The sequence below is a fragment of the Conger conger genome, chromosome 17 (genome assembly GCF_963514075.1).
Source record: "Conger conger chromosome 17, fConCon1.1, whole genome shotgun sequence".
NCBI classification, from domain to species: domain Eukaryota; kingdom Metazoa; phylum Chordata; class Actinopteri; order Anguilliformes; family Congridae; genus Conger; species Conger conger.
In genome coordinates this window covers 23,261,109-23,276,861 of record NC_083776.1, presented here as the reverse complement: position 1 = coordinate 23,276,861, position 15,753 = coordinate 23,261,109, and the positions used below count along the sequence as shown (strand labels likewise).

The window sequence follows — 15,753 nt, the reverse complement described above, 5'->3', positions numbered from 1 at the left end:
CCTTTGTGTCCTACATCTTATTTCATATTCTGTTTTGACAAAATACTATTAGTGTTTCATAACATTTAATTTTTTTATTTTATTTAATAATAATTCTCCTGAATTAGTCGGAGGTTGCTGCAAGTAAAGTTGCTTCTGTTTTGGGGGCCTTGATGTTTATCTCAGTGAGTTGATCACATATCTACACTGATCCTACACTGTCCTACACTGATAGCAGCAGCAAGCCTAACAGCAACAGCAAGCCTAATGCTCTATGACTATACCATGCCATACATAATAATGTAGTCCAGGGATACTCAAATCTGGCCCTCAAGCACAGTAATGCTGCTCGTCTTCTCTCTGCCTGATAGTCCAGAGTGAGTCCAGAGTGAAGTACCCTCCCTACCTCCCTGTGAACCTTAATTGTTGTCTCTGTGACTTGCTTTGTGTATCGGTATTTTTAGTTGGCTAGGTAAGCAGTGTTTGGATAGTTAAGTTTGGTCACTTTTGCTCTGCCCTCGTCCTTATCTTTGTTGTACAGGTAGCAGTTGAAATTGTACTTCCCTCTAGGGTCTTTCAGCGAACTTATCCCTGGTTTTGGGTATGCACTTTGTTGTACGTCGCTCTGGATAAGAGCGTCTGCCAAATGCCAATAATGTAATGTAATGTAAAGTAAGGTCACTGACTGCCGAGGGATTACACAGGTGTGTCAGGTATAAAGCAGCCCCTGATTTCAGCATTGGAATTAAAACCAGCAGCGCTGTTGGCTCCGAGGGCCCAAAGTGAGCATGCCAGATGTAGTCTCATGCCTGGATGCCATCTTAACTCAAACCTGATCTCAGAGTTTATAGGATGAAAGTGCAGTTCAGCAGTGTGAGAGAGCATTAGGGTCTGCCACCGTAAAATTATTAATTTTAACATTTACAAAAAGAATGTAAACTTGTTGGGAATACTGCCATTGTTAATTTATTATATGTACTGATACAGAAACATATTGCATTGCATCATCAGATTTAGTTGTTTTAATGAAAGTGATTGAACTTCTCTTTTTGACAAATAAATCCTGCAGTTGGATGGAAGAAAATAAAATAGTCATCCATTATGCTTTTTATTTCAACTTTGTTCGGAATTGGTGTAACCCACTCTCTGGATTTACAGTGTTTGTGTTGTCAGTTGTCAGTGTGTTTTTGTTATAAGACAAATATACTTCAAAGTGTTTGTATAAATTGAGGAAAAATGCAAACTGACATTATGAACTGACATTATGAACTGTCATAAATACACCCCTATGATGCCACCTGCCTGTTCAGAGAAATTAAGCATGAAGACTTGTTTTTCTTGAAATATACATTTATTATGCTCTGTTCTACACACAAGCATAAGATTGTGCTGACAGCCTGTTTTCATTTTATTGTGGTGGAGACAGAGCAAAAAGGATATGCAGGTGCTGGAGAATAGAGAAACTTCTCAAGCAAACATACAAGCAACACAATACCTGGTTGTTAGATATGACCACAACTTTGCATGCTTATTTCAGTTCCATCCATCCATCCATTATCTTAACCCGCTTATCCTGAACAGGGTTGCAGGGGGGCTGGAGCCTATCCCAGCATACATTGGGCGAAAGGCAGGAATACACCCTGGACAGGTCGCCAGTCCATCGCAGGGCACACACACCATTCACTCACACATTCATACCTACGGGCAATTTAGACTCTCCAATCAGCCTAACCTGCATGTCTTTGGACTGGGGGAGGAAACCGGAGTACCCGGAGGAAACCCACGCAAACACAGGGAGAACATGCAAACTCCTTGCTGTGAGGAGGCAGTGCTACCCACTGCACCATCCGTGCCGCCCTTATTTCAGTTCAATTTATTTTATTTTTCTGTTTCCTAATTAAATGACTCAATTCGATGATATGATATTACTAGATTGATATCAGTTCCTAACACACAAGTGAAAATAGGCGGCTTGTCGGCTACTTTTGTTGAAACATCAGACCGCAATTCAATATCCTGCAAGCCAGTACCTAGCTATTCACACATTGCTGTAGGCAAGCTAACACAGAGGAGAGCTTTCAAGTGCCTCACCAGCAGGTAACGTCTGCGTAACCAGTAAGTCATTAGTACAAATACACAAAGCAGTAACCTGACCCACTTCCCCACTCTGCACTCTACATGATGGGAAGAAGCCATCTGGGTCTGTCTGATCACTCCAGCCTCCTTGCCACAGCCAGGACATCTTGGGCCAACACATGGGCCATTTTGTTTTATTATTTAACCTTTATTTAGGCAGGGTAGTCAGAGTGAGATTGACATTTTCCTTAAAAGTGATCCCTGGAGCCAAAATGTATGAGGACTGTGAGAGGAAACCAGAACAAGCCTGGAGAGAGAATCCAGCTGACCAGGACTGAAGGACCGGAACTTTCTTCTAGCAAGGCAACAGTGCTAAGCGCTGTACCACCATGCCACACAATAGGGCCACGCTGAGTACTGCTTATCAGTCAGTCAAGCAACCAAATTGCATTTATAGCACAATTTACAAAGGATTTGCCACAATGCCCTTTGTAGTAAACCCCAGCCTAAACCCATGCAAAACAAATCAAGGTTGGTAAGGGAAGGTCCCTGGGTGACAAACAGGAATACACATTAATAACCCTTTCTTGAGTTTCCTGCCCAAACTGATATACAAAAACATCAAGGATTACGTAGAACATTAACAACAATAATGAATGCAAGGTACACAATGCACCTGCATGAAGTTCTTTTCATCAGAGATTTCCATCCCATATCTTATCTTAAACAACTATGCATATTGACAAACATACAAGATAATGTGATCTGGCAAATAAATATACTGTATGCTTATCACACAGTACTTTGTCATTGTGTAATTTATTAATCCATCAGGATGCAGAACCAAAACTTGGCATTATAAAAAATAATTATTATCATATTTGAAGAAGAAGAAAAAAGCTGTTGTGTCTCATTGTTCACTTCCCTTCATCAAAATGAAAGTGCAATTCCTTTTTCTCTGTGTATCCTACATTTAAAAAAAAAAAATTATACAAGATCACAGGAACAGGAAGTCCACTGCTGAAAAGTAGAGAGGCAAGTTTTGGCATCTGCCCCAGGACAAACAATAGTAGGAAATACTTTGAAGGAGACTAGTTTCAGGAGTTACCCAAAAGGGAGACTGATTCTATTTCTGCATGCAAATACACACTCCTTAAGAGATATCTAATAGAGGACAATATCAATAATTTGTAAATCAATTTGTGTGTTTAAATATTATTTTTTGCTTGTTTGTTTTGTTTCTGTGAACACTTTTCCGTGAACTATGTGCATTTCAAAATTTTACTTAAATAGCGGATGAATTCCTTCTTTATTTCTAGGTTTAAAAGGCAACAAATATTTGCTGTTTGGGGAGGAAATGGGACAATGTAATTGTTTCTTTTCATCTTCAGTCTTTATGTTCGAAGGAAATAAAATGTGATGTTTAGTCAGTAATTAAAATTTTTCATATCAGCATTTATGTCCCTGTAAAATAATGACTTCAGAGGTTGTAGCTGCCTCATTCCTCTTTTCCGCGGGCGTCTGCTTATTTATGGTGATTGAACTTGAGAGGTCAGCGCAGCGATTTTTCTATTTATGTTATATTTACTAATAAAATACGTGAACACAGAATAATGATGTTGTTCCACCTGCTGTCTGGTAGCCTATGTCGGCAGTCGTGGTTCGTCCTTCTAGCATGAAATGGCGCTGAGGCCACACTGGTTATATACGTGACGCACCTGTTTCGGGGTGGGGTCACTGATGCCACCGAGAGCTGGGGGAGGGGAAACGGAGGTATTATCACTTGGGAAAAGTACCTATCCACCTGCGCGGAAAGTTAGATCGAAGGAAGAAGAGATAGAACCGGGTTTTTGTTCGAGGAAATAATGAGTTTGGCAAGACAAGTCTGGATGTATTGAATATGGAAATATGTATTGTTACAACTGAAATGTGATCCAACACTGAAATAAGAAAGACTGTGTTTAAAAGTTTCCTAGTTGGATCTACAAAGCTATGACAATGAAGAACCTGATACCGACGGCATTGCTACTTGGTTTCCTGGCAACAAGTGAGATTTACATTTGGCATTTTAACCGATTCTGGCGTATCAACTGATTTACATTTCTGTCTTTATGTGTGTTGGTAAAATATAGGTTAACCGTTTTCATTTTATTTTTCGAAACCGAGCATGCTCACTGAGTCAATCATCTACAGGTGAAACTATGACCTAAGCAAGCAAGTAGCGATCACGTGACACATACTTGTTTACAGATGAATTGCGAGATGGCCGTATTTTTTGTCGAAAATGTATCATCCAGTAAATGTGAATGCCGAATTTACGCGAAAGGTTTCGTTGCATTTTAGCAAACAGAACTGCGGTATCCATGGCGATGTTTGACTAAAGTAGTACCCCTGTGGGGGCCCAGCCGCCCTCTCACTGAGAAAGTCCATAAAGAATGAGCAAACAGGTTTTCTCAGTCAAAAAGGTATTCGGCGAGTACTGTTGTGTTCCAGGCTGTTCTATCCCCAAAGATACTGTAAGATATACGGTTTCCACTCAGAATTAGGGCTCCATGGGGAAGGGGAGAAACCCCCCTTTGTTTGTGGGGGAAGGGGACTATGCTGTTTACTCTGTGGGTGGGAGTAAGTAGGCTACTTTAAACATTCTGACCATCTGACTGGAAAATGAAACCGTGGTACAGACCGGGGCTCGACAAACGGCCTATTTGAAAGGGCTAATGGAAGTCCAGATATGATGGTTGTTAGATACATTTTACTTTTTAACAAGGTCGATGTGTCAGTGTAGCATTATGGTTGGGTAACTGGGTTTGTAGCTTTGAGAATGGGAGTTCAGTGACAGCTACAGTACTGCCTTGTACCACTGAGTTGAGTACTTTTCCTGAATCACTTCAGTGATGATATCCAGCTTATATGAATGGGTTGTATGTAAAAAAATATTTTTAAAATCTGCAATCTGTGTAAAATACTCAGCATAAGAGCCTCTGCTAACTGGCTACTTGTTTAGAATGGGCACTGTTCATTGAACTTGATGGGTCTGCGCGTTTTCGATCAGTATGAGATTAACTCATTGATCTTCATGTGGCCTGGATGCCTATACACTGTTCTCACTGGAAAAAAAGTACACTGTCATGATGCTGTATGAGTCACCCCATTCTTATGTTCATAGTTCATAATTTATGCCAGTCAAAAAGTAGCATGTTTATCTGGGACTCAATCTATTCAGTCACACTCTAGTTTTCCTACATAGCATCAACTATGTATGAACTTTATATCTACTTTTTGAGCTATCTATTTGTGCTAAGAACATGAGATACATTTTTAAACATTAGGTTGCATAATTGTATTTTCTGCCCAGGAAGCACTGTTAGTGTCCACACTTGGGTAGATGGCCAGTTGCGTAGATTCATCCACAGATTCAGAGATGTATGAACCAATCAATCCACGAGTCATTCATCCATCCCGAACTGTATGTGGAGCACCAATTTGAACAATACCAATTTGTTGGTGTTAAAATGCAAGATCTACATATTATAAGATGTCATTGTTACAACCTTTGCTGATATACTGTGGATTTGTGGAAATTGGATTTAAATGAAAAATGAGTAAAATTACATTTAGTTATTGTGCTCTATTTAAGCTATTTATCTTCCAGTTCCTGCCCTTTCTTTGGGAACATTTTGTTTGGCTGAGTGGCATCATTTGGTTCATACATGGTGGAGTGTGTCAAGAGCATAATTGGACTCTAGATTCCTATCACGCTGGGAATGTAACTACAGTCCTATTTCAGACAAATGGCTTTCATGAATTTTGTGGAATGTTTGTGGGGATCTTTTGTTTAATATCAGTTGCAGGAAATGTGAAGCATTTAACCAATGTGAAACCAAACAACTGTTTCCACACTTAAGTGGACACATAATGAAATTTGAATTCTTGGCATTGTATTGTGTGGATTACAGGTGAAATCAATACATACTAGTGGTGCTTCTGGTACTTTCTTACTTTTATGACCTGATGATCGAGGATTAAGGATCACATAATTCTTTGTGGTCTGCTTCAAGGGACTACAGCATGTTATTTGTAACAAATTAATCGCAGTAAGACTAAAATCCAGTTAAAGTTTGAGGCAGGCCTCTAAACAAAATGGCCACAGGTAATGATGCCATGTATCTAAAGATGTGAACAGCCATATATGAATTTACTTTGCCGAGAGGTCGTCGCATAGGGTTAGGAGGAATTGAAATGCGTTTTCTTGCTTATGAATGGCGACACAAATTAAGGTATGGTTACATGAAACAGGGGGAACACACACACACACACACACACACACACACACACACACACACACACACACACACACACAGGCTGCTCTGTCTCCACACACTGTTCAGAGACTGGGTTTATTGAGTGGAGGTAGGACAATGGTGACGATAATGTCACGTTGCTGCCAGCTCGATGTCGGAACTGTAACCAGTCGTACTGGTTCTTCCAGTTTAGAGTAGTTTCTGCTGTGGCCCTCTGGTATGAGGCCCCATGTGTTGTGTGAGTGGGAGACACACCTAGACCTGTGTGTGTGTGTGTGTGGGAGGAATATCTGGCAACACGATTTCCTGTTTTTACTCCTTGAAAAAAAATAAAAAATAAAATCAACTTTTTTCTGATTTAATTTGTTTTGCGTGTCCTTTTATTTCTTGTTTCTTCTTCATGATGAAATGTCTCGCTCGTCTGTCCCTCTTCCAGGTGTGCTGTCCATCCAGGTGATCGTTCCCGAGACGGAGAGGAGCACCGCACTCTTCGCTTCTGTCACCATACGCTGTGACTACTCTACCTCCGCCAACCTGCAGGATGTCCTGGTCACCTGGCGCTTCAAGTCCTTCTGCAAGGACCCAGTACTCGAGTTCTATTCTACAGGTGAGCTATAGGTACAGGAGTACTATTCCACAGATGAGCTATAGGTACTAGAGTACTATTCAACAGGTGAGCTATAGGTACAGGAGTACTATTCTACAGGTGAGCTATTGGTACAGGAGTACTATTCCACAGATGAGCTGTAGGTGCTAGAGTACTATTCAACAGGTGAGCTATAGGTACAGGAGTACTATTCTACAGGTGAGCTATTGGTACAGGAGTACTATTCAACAGGTGAGCTAAGTGGAGTACTGGAGTTTTATTCAACATGGGCTCCACTTGCTTTCCAGGGGTTCCTTGCTTTCCAGGGGTTCAGTCCTGGATTTTGCCCAGTTCTTTCTGTTACTTTGCAAAGTGTCTTTGTGACAGTTCTCTGTAAATAGCGTGATACGGATGACATTGAGATTGAAATGGAATTCTAGGTGAGCCAGGAGTGGGCATGTGGAATGGTCTCACAGTGCGGAGTTGTTGGTTGTTGTAAGATGGAGTCACGTTGATTAAACTGTACTTGTTCCTCCAGCCTACCAGGCGGCGCTCTCTCTGGGACAGGACCCCGCCAACGACTGCCCGGATCGGCAGCGCACAGTCCGGACCGTCGTTCAGAAGAGGGGCGGGAACGAGCCCATTCTCGGGGCCGAATACCGGGAGCGAAAGATCACCATTCAGAACCGTAAGAGTCCCTCTGAGAACCCCCAGCATAGTGACTCACATTGATCTACTTCCAAACCCGAGGGTTTGTGTGGTTTCCTGTCAATCACATGCTATTGTTGGCTTTGGAAGTGAGCAAACTCTTTAACTAACCAGTGACGTAATATACACTGTAGAAATACCGCAGACACTATGTCTCTCCAAGGACCTGAGTTTGAGGTACTGTGTATGTTCAAACGTAACTGCACACGTCTTCTTCCATCCTCTGTTATAGCTGATGTGTCTGTGTCTGTGTCTCTACAGGGGCAGACCTGGTCATTAACGAGGTTATGTGGTGGGATAACGGGGTGTACTTCTGCTCCATCGACGCTCCGGGAGACACTTCGGGGGACTCGGACCGGGAGGTCAAACTCATCGTCTACCGTGAGTGACGCGTCCGAGCGGGGCCTGTGTGATGTGTGGGCCTGTCACACAGACATGGTGAAACACCGCCACCTTTCATCACACTTCCAGGCTTAATACTGCCGATGACCACATCCCGCTTAATACACTCATCATTTCACTTCACAACCATTTGTATTAAAAGTTATATTTGATTCATGAGAAAATACAGTCCACAGATTACCCATGTGGCCTCAAATCGCAAGATAATTATTTTCTATAGGCTTTGCCGCTAAGTTCTACCAAATTAATCTGCATGACAACAGGACAGGAATGCGTTTGCCCCAAATATCCAGGCTCTGCTGTTTGTGACATATAGGTCAGTACATATACACATGAGCAATACACAAACGAATAATGCACATAATTCATAATTCACATAATCGTTTATCTGCCTAAAATACCTGCCTGTAATCTCTGCTCAGTCATCTAAACTAGCAGTACAGCTGATTGTTTTATTATCAGTTTTGCTACATTATTGATGACTTGAATGTTTATCAGACTACAAACTGTAACCAAACCAAATCAAACTGTAAGCCTTGGTCCTTGTTTCACAAAGGGGGATTACAGCGTTAGCCGGGCTGCACTGAATAAAATTCAGAACTATCCAAAATCTGGAATGTGGACTGTTTTGGGATAAAGTCAGGACATCTGTTTTCATAAAGGGATTTCGCAATTCAGAGTGGTTTGATAGTGTAAGGTAAAGTTAGGAGGATAATGGGTGTAGCCAATATAAATCACCTGGCAAAATCACACACAGCAGAGATGAGCTCATCTTTTGAAAGCAAAGTTCTTGTCTTGTTCTTGTCCTTTTGTCTATATGAAGAGTATGATCCTGTTTTTAGCATGCGATTCATCTGCCCTTTATTGCAGATTGGGTATCCGCGGTAATCCAAGATGATTCAATGCTAGATTCAGTAATCAAATCGTAGTTCACTTTTATGAAATGGAGGAAAGCCAAATTTAATTTATCGAGATGCATCAAATTATCCTAGATTGTTCAAGCGACATGGATGGAATAGGGCCCTGCATTGTGAAATGGTGACTTCATGCTCTAAGGTTCTGCTCTGTGCTGGTTGTGTTGACCTGTGACCTCTCACTCCCTCTCAGATTGGCTGGTGGTGCTGTTCATCGTCATCGGGGCCCTGTTGCTGCTGATGCTGTTCTTTATCTGCTGCTGTCAGTGCTGCCCTCAGCACTGCTGCTGCTACGTACGCTGTCCCTGCTGCCCCCAGACCTGCTGCTGCCCCGAGAGAGGTGTGTGTTACACAGTCTTACACACTGAGAGAGGTGTGTTATATAGTCTTACACACTGAGAGAGGTGTGTGTTATATAGTCTTACACACAGAGAGAGGTGTGTTATATAGTCTTACACACTGAGAGAGGTGTGTGTTATATAGTCTTACACACAGAGAGGTGTGTGTTATATAGTCTTACACACTGAGAGAGGTGTGTGTTACACAGTCTTACACACTGAGAGAGGTGTGTGTTATATAGTCTTACACACTGAGAGAGGTGTGTGTTATATAGTCTTACTCAGCCTGACACACTGAGAGAGGTGTGTGTTACACAGTCTTACACACAGAGAGGTGTGTGTTATATAGTCTTACACACTGAGAGAGGTGTGTGTTATATAGTCTTACACACTGAGAGAGGTGTGTGTTATATAGTCTTACACACTGAGAGAGGTGTGTGTTATAGTCTTACACACTGAGAGAGGTGTGTGTTAGTCTTACACACTGAGAGAGGTGTGTGTTATATAGTCTTACACACTGAGAGAGGTGTGTTATATAGTCTTACACACTGAGAGAGGTGTGTGTTATATAGTCTTACACACTGAGAGAGGTGTGTGTTATATAGTCTTACACACTGAGAGAGGTGTGTGTTATATAGTCTTACACACTGAGAGAGGTGTGTGTTATATAGTCTTACTCAGCCTGACACACTGAGAGAGGTGTGTGTTACACAGTCTTACACACAGAGAGGTGTGTGTTATATAGTCTTACACACTGAGAGAGGTGTGTTATATAGTCTTACACACTGAGAGAGGTGTGTGTTATATAGTCTTACACACTGAGAGAGGTGTGTGTTATATAGTCTTACACACTGAGAGAGGTGTGTGTTATATAGTCTTACTCAGCCTGACACACTGAGAGAGGTGTGTGTTACAGTCTTACACACAGAGAGGTGTGTGTTATATAGTCTTACACACTGAGAGAGGTGTGTGTTACACAGTCTTACACACTGAGAGAGGTGTGTGTTATATAGTCTTACACACTGAGAGAGGTGTGTGTTATATAGTCTTACTCAGCCTGACACACTGAGAGAGGTGTGTGTTACACAGTCTTACACACAGAGAGGTGTGTGTTATATAGTCTTACACACTGAGAGAGGTGTGTGTTACACAGTCTTACACACTGAGAGAGGTGTGTGTTATATAGTCTTACTCAGCCTGACACACTGAGAGAGTTGTGTGTTACACAGTCTTACACACAGAGAGGTGTGTGTTATATAGTCTTACACACTGAGAGAGGTGTGTTATATAGTCTTACACACTGAGAGAGGTGTGTGTTATATAGTCTTACACACTGAGAGAGGTGTGTGTTATATAGTCTTACACACTGAGAGAGGTGTGTGTTATATAGTCTTACTCAGCCTGACACACTGAGAGAGGTGTGTGTTACACGGTCTTACACACAGAGAGGTGTGTGTTATATAGTCTTACACACTGAGAGAGGTGTGTGTTACACAGTCTTACACACTGAGAGAGGTGTGTGTTATATAGTCTTACACACTGAGAGAGGTGTGTGTTATATAGTCTTACTCAGCCTGACACACTGAGAGAGGTGTGTGTTACACAGTCTTACACACAGAGAGGTGTGTGTTATATAGTCTTACACACTGAGAGAGGTGTGTGTTACACAGTCTTACACACTGAGAGAGGTGTGTGTTATATAGTCTTACTCAGCCTGACACACTGAGAGAGGTGTGTGTTACACAGTCTTACACACAGAGAGGTGTATGTTATATAGTCTTACACACTGAGAGAGGTGTGTGTTACACAGTCTTACACACAGAGAGGTGTGTGTTATATAGTCTTACACACTGAGAGAGTTGTGTGTTACACAGTCTTACACACTTAGAGAGGTGTGTGGCGCACGCGCACACACACAGACACACACACACACACAGCTGACGGTGTTTCCCCTCTCTCTCTGTCCCAGCGGTGATGCAGCACCGGATGATGAAGGACGCTCAGAAGGCCATGTCTCCCTGGATGCACGGCCAGCCTGTCTACGCCCCGATGGGCTCCCACTCCTCCTCCTCGCAGATGAACCCCCTCCTGTACTCTGGTGAGTCCCCGCTGCCCTGCCCCCTCTTCCCTGCCCCCTGCCCTCTCCTTCCTGCCCCCTGCCCTGTCTCCTCCTCCCTGCTCCTCCTCTTCCTCCTTGTCTGTGTTCTCCTCTTGCTCCCTGCCCTATGTTCACTGACGAATGCCATCCTCCCACCTCTGTTCCAGAATATTCCAGCAAGCATAACATCCCCATGGCTCCCATGCCCATGCCCATGCCCCTGCCCCCTCCCCAGCCCGGCTACCCCCCCGGCATGGCCCCCAGCATGCTCGGCCACGAGATGCCTCCCAGCATGCACGGCAGCGGGCACGGGACACACCGCGCCCTGGACTACCTGGAGAGCCAGGTGCGGGGCATGGAGATGGGCACGCCCCTCCAGCAGCAGCCTCCGCCCCCACAGCACATCCCCCCGCCCCCTCATCACATGCCGCAGGGCGTGCCCTTCTCAGCCGGACCGCCCAGCATGCTCTCCTCCCTCAACGAGATGGGCGTGCAGGGGGTGGAGCGCCGGGTCATCCAGCTGCCGCCCATCGTGGAGCGACCGGGCCACAACCAGAGGGGCCCCCGGGGCCCCCGGCCCCCCAGCAACTCCAGCGGGAGCTCAAGCCACCCGGGGCGTCGCCCCGGCCCCGGCCCCGGCCCCGGCCGGCGGGAGCAGTCCCCGGCCCGCCGAGGCATCCTGCGCAGCTATGGCGAGGAGTCGGACTTTGAGGACCGCCGGCGGGCCCCGGGGCCAGGGGCCGGGGGCCGGGTGCGCTCCCGTAGCCGTGACGACCTGCTGGGAGACCTGCACCGCCCCCCTCCCCGCCGGGACAGGAGCTACTCCCCCCCCCGCCGCCGGGACTCCTGGAGCTCTGAGGAAGACAACAGGAGAGGGGGGGGCGGGCGCGGCCGGGGCGACCCGTGGCCAGAGAAACCCCCCAGCTACAACTCCATCGAAGTCCAGCCAGGGGCCCGCAGGCCCAACGGGGCCCGCAACGGGGCCGCCAGGAACAACGAGCGCTACTCTGTAAGGGCCGCTGCTCGACTCATCTACACAGTTTACACGCGCTCACACGGTTTACACACACACACACACTCACACATGCACACACACATGGTTTACACACACACACAAGCACACGCATACGCACACGCGCACGCACACACACACACACATATGCACTCACATGGTTTACACACACGCACACACACGCACACACACGCGCACACACGCACACACACGCACACTCACACACACTCACATATGCACTCACATGGTTTACACACACACACACACACACACACTCTCACACATGCACTCACACGGTTTACACACACACGCACAGTCACACACATTCTCACTCATTCTCAATACTGAAAATCGTACATGCTCTCCATGTGCACACTCATTCATATTCACACAAACCTATTAATGCAAAAACATATTCTCACATTCATAGTTACCCAAACACGCATTCATGTCCACATACAGTTGCTCATTCCACATACAGTCGCACTCTCAAACTCTTCTAGTTTGCCATTTCCACACGTTCACAATGTAATGTTTATCTGTCTTCTCCTCCCTCCCAGGACAAGAGTTCCCGAAGTGGCACAAGCGTGGTGATTTAGGCTCAGATCAATCTCTACCTGCCCAGTTTTGCCATCGGTTCTCTTTTTAAATGTAAGATATGTGAGAATGGCTAATGGTTAGATTTCTCTCAAAAGCTTTTATCTGTTTTTGTATTGAAAGTTTTTAGAGAAGAACTGAACTCTACTATGGAGCCTGACGCTCTCAATTCTGGCTGGGATTCATTGTATCCACTGTATATCTTGCACTGTAAATTTGTGAAAAATGAAATTGCACTTCACTGCTCCCTCTGCTGGTCAATGCCTCTAACGACAAGACAAGTGCAAGACGAGAATATGGGTACGTCCATAGTCAGGTGTGTCCCGATACCAAAAAAAAGTATCCTCCTTATCTCCATTCATCTCCTCCTATCTGGAATTACGGGGAGAGGAGGCGAGTGGAGGAAAGGAGGACACATCGTCCAAGTATCGGGACACTCCCTCCGGGCAGGGCACGAGAGGGAAGAGGGAAAGAGCAGAAGAAGAGTGGGACAGGATGTCTCCCTGAGTCTGATGAATCTGGTTGAGTTGGTGCAGCAGACATCCTAGAAACATTTGTGTAATGTAACCAGCCACATTGTTCATTTTAGATATTTAATTTGTGTATTTTGATACTGTTTTTTTTATGCTGTGTATTATTTCCCCATGTGACTCTGTGGCTGTGATCTCACGGGGTGTGGTGGAGGTGTGATTGTACAGGCCAGGCCATCCATCTTGGCTCTTAAGTTTTTGTAAACGGTGATGAATTAATCAATTATTGTCATGCTAGAGTGTTCTAATCAATTTGTTCATTTTGTAAGTAACCGTTAATGTAATTATAAAAGTTTTACTATTTACCGTGAATGGAGAAGGGACCATTTTTTGGGTATACAGGGTGAATTGTCCCTGCTTTTCTATTGGGTCGATTTTAAAATGGATAGCATTTAAATTGTGTATCTCAAAATATTTTAAGAATAAAAGTCTTATTTGTTTTGGTGTGGAACACCATTTTTTTTAAAGGAAATTGTAAATATTGTTTGAAGGAGGAACATGTTTATTCACATGGTTTATTCAAACCAACTGATAAAACCATTGAAATGCAGGTGAGACAGTGATGGATGGATACTAATCTTGTGGAGGGAATGTTTAAGGGGTTTGCTGGAGTGGCTATGAATCTCCCTCTTGGGGGATCTGTTGAGCACTCCCAGTGAGACTGTAATAATGGTACTTGTGGTTGGATATTGGTTGGATGTTGAAGTAATCCTACCCATTGTGATGGAAAAATAAACATTTTCAATAAAATAATTTGTTTCCTTGGTGTTTCTACAGTTTTATTTTTATATGTGAAGCCCCTCACGGACACATGCATGTACGCACACGTTTAGGTGGCAGAGGATCCTTTTTCTTTTTGTTTGTAAATGGTACTCGTTAGTCCCAAAATAGAGCATTATTGTACTTTCAGGGTACATTTGCAAAATATGAAAAAACTTATAGTATAAGTATCTTTATTTCTGTGGAGGTATGCTGGAGATGGCCAAACAGAAAGCACTATCTCACTGAGACCAGGGGAATTACCTAACTGATGAAAGACCCCCTTTCCTGGAACACCACTTATGCAAGGCTAACTATGCAATGCCAAAAGGGAATCGTTATCTGCACTGTACAGTCAGAGGACTAGATTCTGGCCAATGGAAACCATCAGTATACCAAGATCTGGTGCATTAAGTTGATGTGACCAGTGAGATGCAGATCTATTTATTGTTATATTCTTTAAATGCGGGAAAGGTCTGGTTCTGAGTTGTGCTAAGCCATTTATTTGGGGCGGTTCCTGTTGCTGAACATACATTGAAACCATTTACACACAGGCACAAGTAACAAGTCTAGTTCTCTGACCACTTCATGGCACTAGGCTGTGCTGCTGTGTTCATTTTCTCTGATGCTGTTACCATGGTTCACTTGTGCATCATGTTTAGCCCAGTCAGATTAACATGGTGACATAATTAAGTGTTTGCACTTTGTAATGCAACTAATGCCAACCATACACTCCATGATTTTTGCTATGACATGCAGTATTTCATTTTCAGAGAAATCATGACAGTTTTAGCTTGATAAGGGGACTGGAAGACCAGTGATTTAGAAAAATACTATCACTAAATGTAAGAGGCTATCCAACTTCAGTCATCTGCATCTCCTGTACTGTACGTCAGACTCAGGTATTCATGTGCCACAATACATATCGTTTTTACAGCTATGGCTTTTAAAAAGAAAACAAATATTAGATAAAGTGTGAAGCGTGTGTGTGTCTGTGTGCATGTGTGTGTGTGTGCCTGTGTGTGTGTCACATTTGTACTCTTCAACTGCTGTCAGTTGCCATATCTGGTTTAAGCAGATTGCAGGGGCCCTGATCAACCAGAGGAGTATCTATTGCATCTGAACAGAGGCCTGCAGCCAATATCACATCTGAATTCACTGCCATGTCGAAGTCTGTCTGCAGTGACAGCTGTCAGAACAGTCCTGCTTCCGCCCTCTGCTGGTCACACAAAGGAAATGCATGTTTGAAAGCAGAACCCAAGCCCATCATTGCATGCCCCATATGCACTGCCAAGTCTGCTATTCCCTCTCATTACGAGGGGCCCAGATAATTAATCAAATAACTGCAAGTAATTATTTAATTAATAATTATTATTTCACTGTAAACAATTGATTAGAGATGTCTAGGTGGCTGAGGAAATATTTCACTGGTATCTTGTTACATGGTGCTCCC

At 43.9% G+C, this 15,753-nt stretch overlaps 1 protein-coding gene across 1 annotated transcript; it reads left to right on the top strand.

The window, feature by feature from the left end:
* The first annotated feature begins 3,817 nt into the window (after positions 1-3,817).
* ildr1a (immunoglobulin-like domain containing receptor 1a) lies at positions 3,818-14,307 on the top strand. The gene is made up of 8 exons (XM_061226402.1): positions 3,818-4,102; positions 6,793-6,963; positions 7,481-7,630; positions 7,912-8,031; positions 9,160-9,306; positions 11,274-11,402; positions 11,570-12,411; positions 12,975-14,307. Exons 1-8 carry the CDS (start codon positions 4,048-4,050, stop codon positions 13,011-13,013), a joined length of 1,653 nt encoding a protein of 550 aa, XP_061082386.1. The 5' UTR covers positions 3,818-4,047; the 3' UTR covers positions 13,014-14,307.
* Positions 14,308-15,753: the final 1,446 nt, after the last annotated feature.

Excerpts from the sequence above, each read along its gene's own strand:
- ildr1a (XM_061226402.1), top strand. The coding sequence starts at position 4,048 with ATGACAATGAAGAACCTGATACCGACGGCATTGCTACTTGGTTTCCTG. Across the intron at positions 9,307-11,273 it reads CTGCTGCTGCCCCGAGAGAG|CGGTGATGCAGCACCGGATG; the intron begins GTGTGTGTTACA and ends TCTCTGTCCCAG. Across the intron at positions 11,403-11,569 it reads GAACCCCCTCCTGTACTCTG|AATATTCCAGCAAGCATAAC; the intron begins GTGAGTCCCCGC and ends CCTCTGTTCCAG.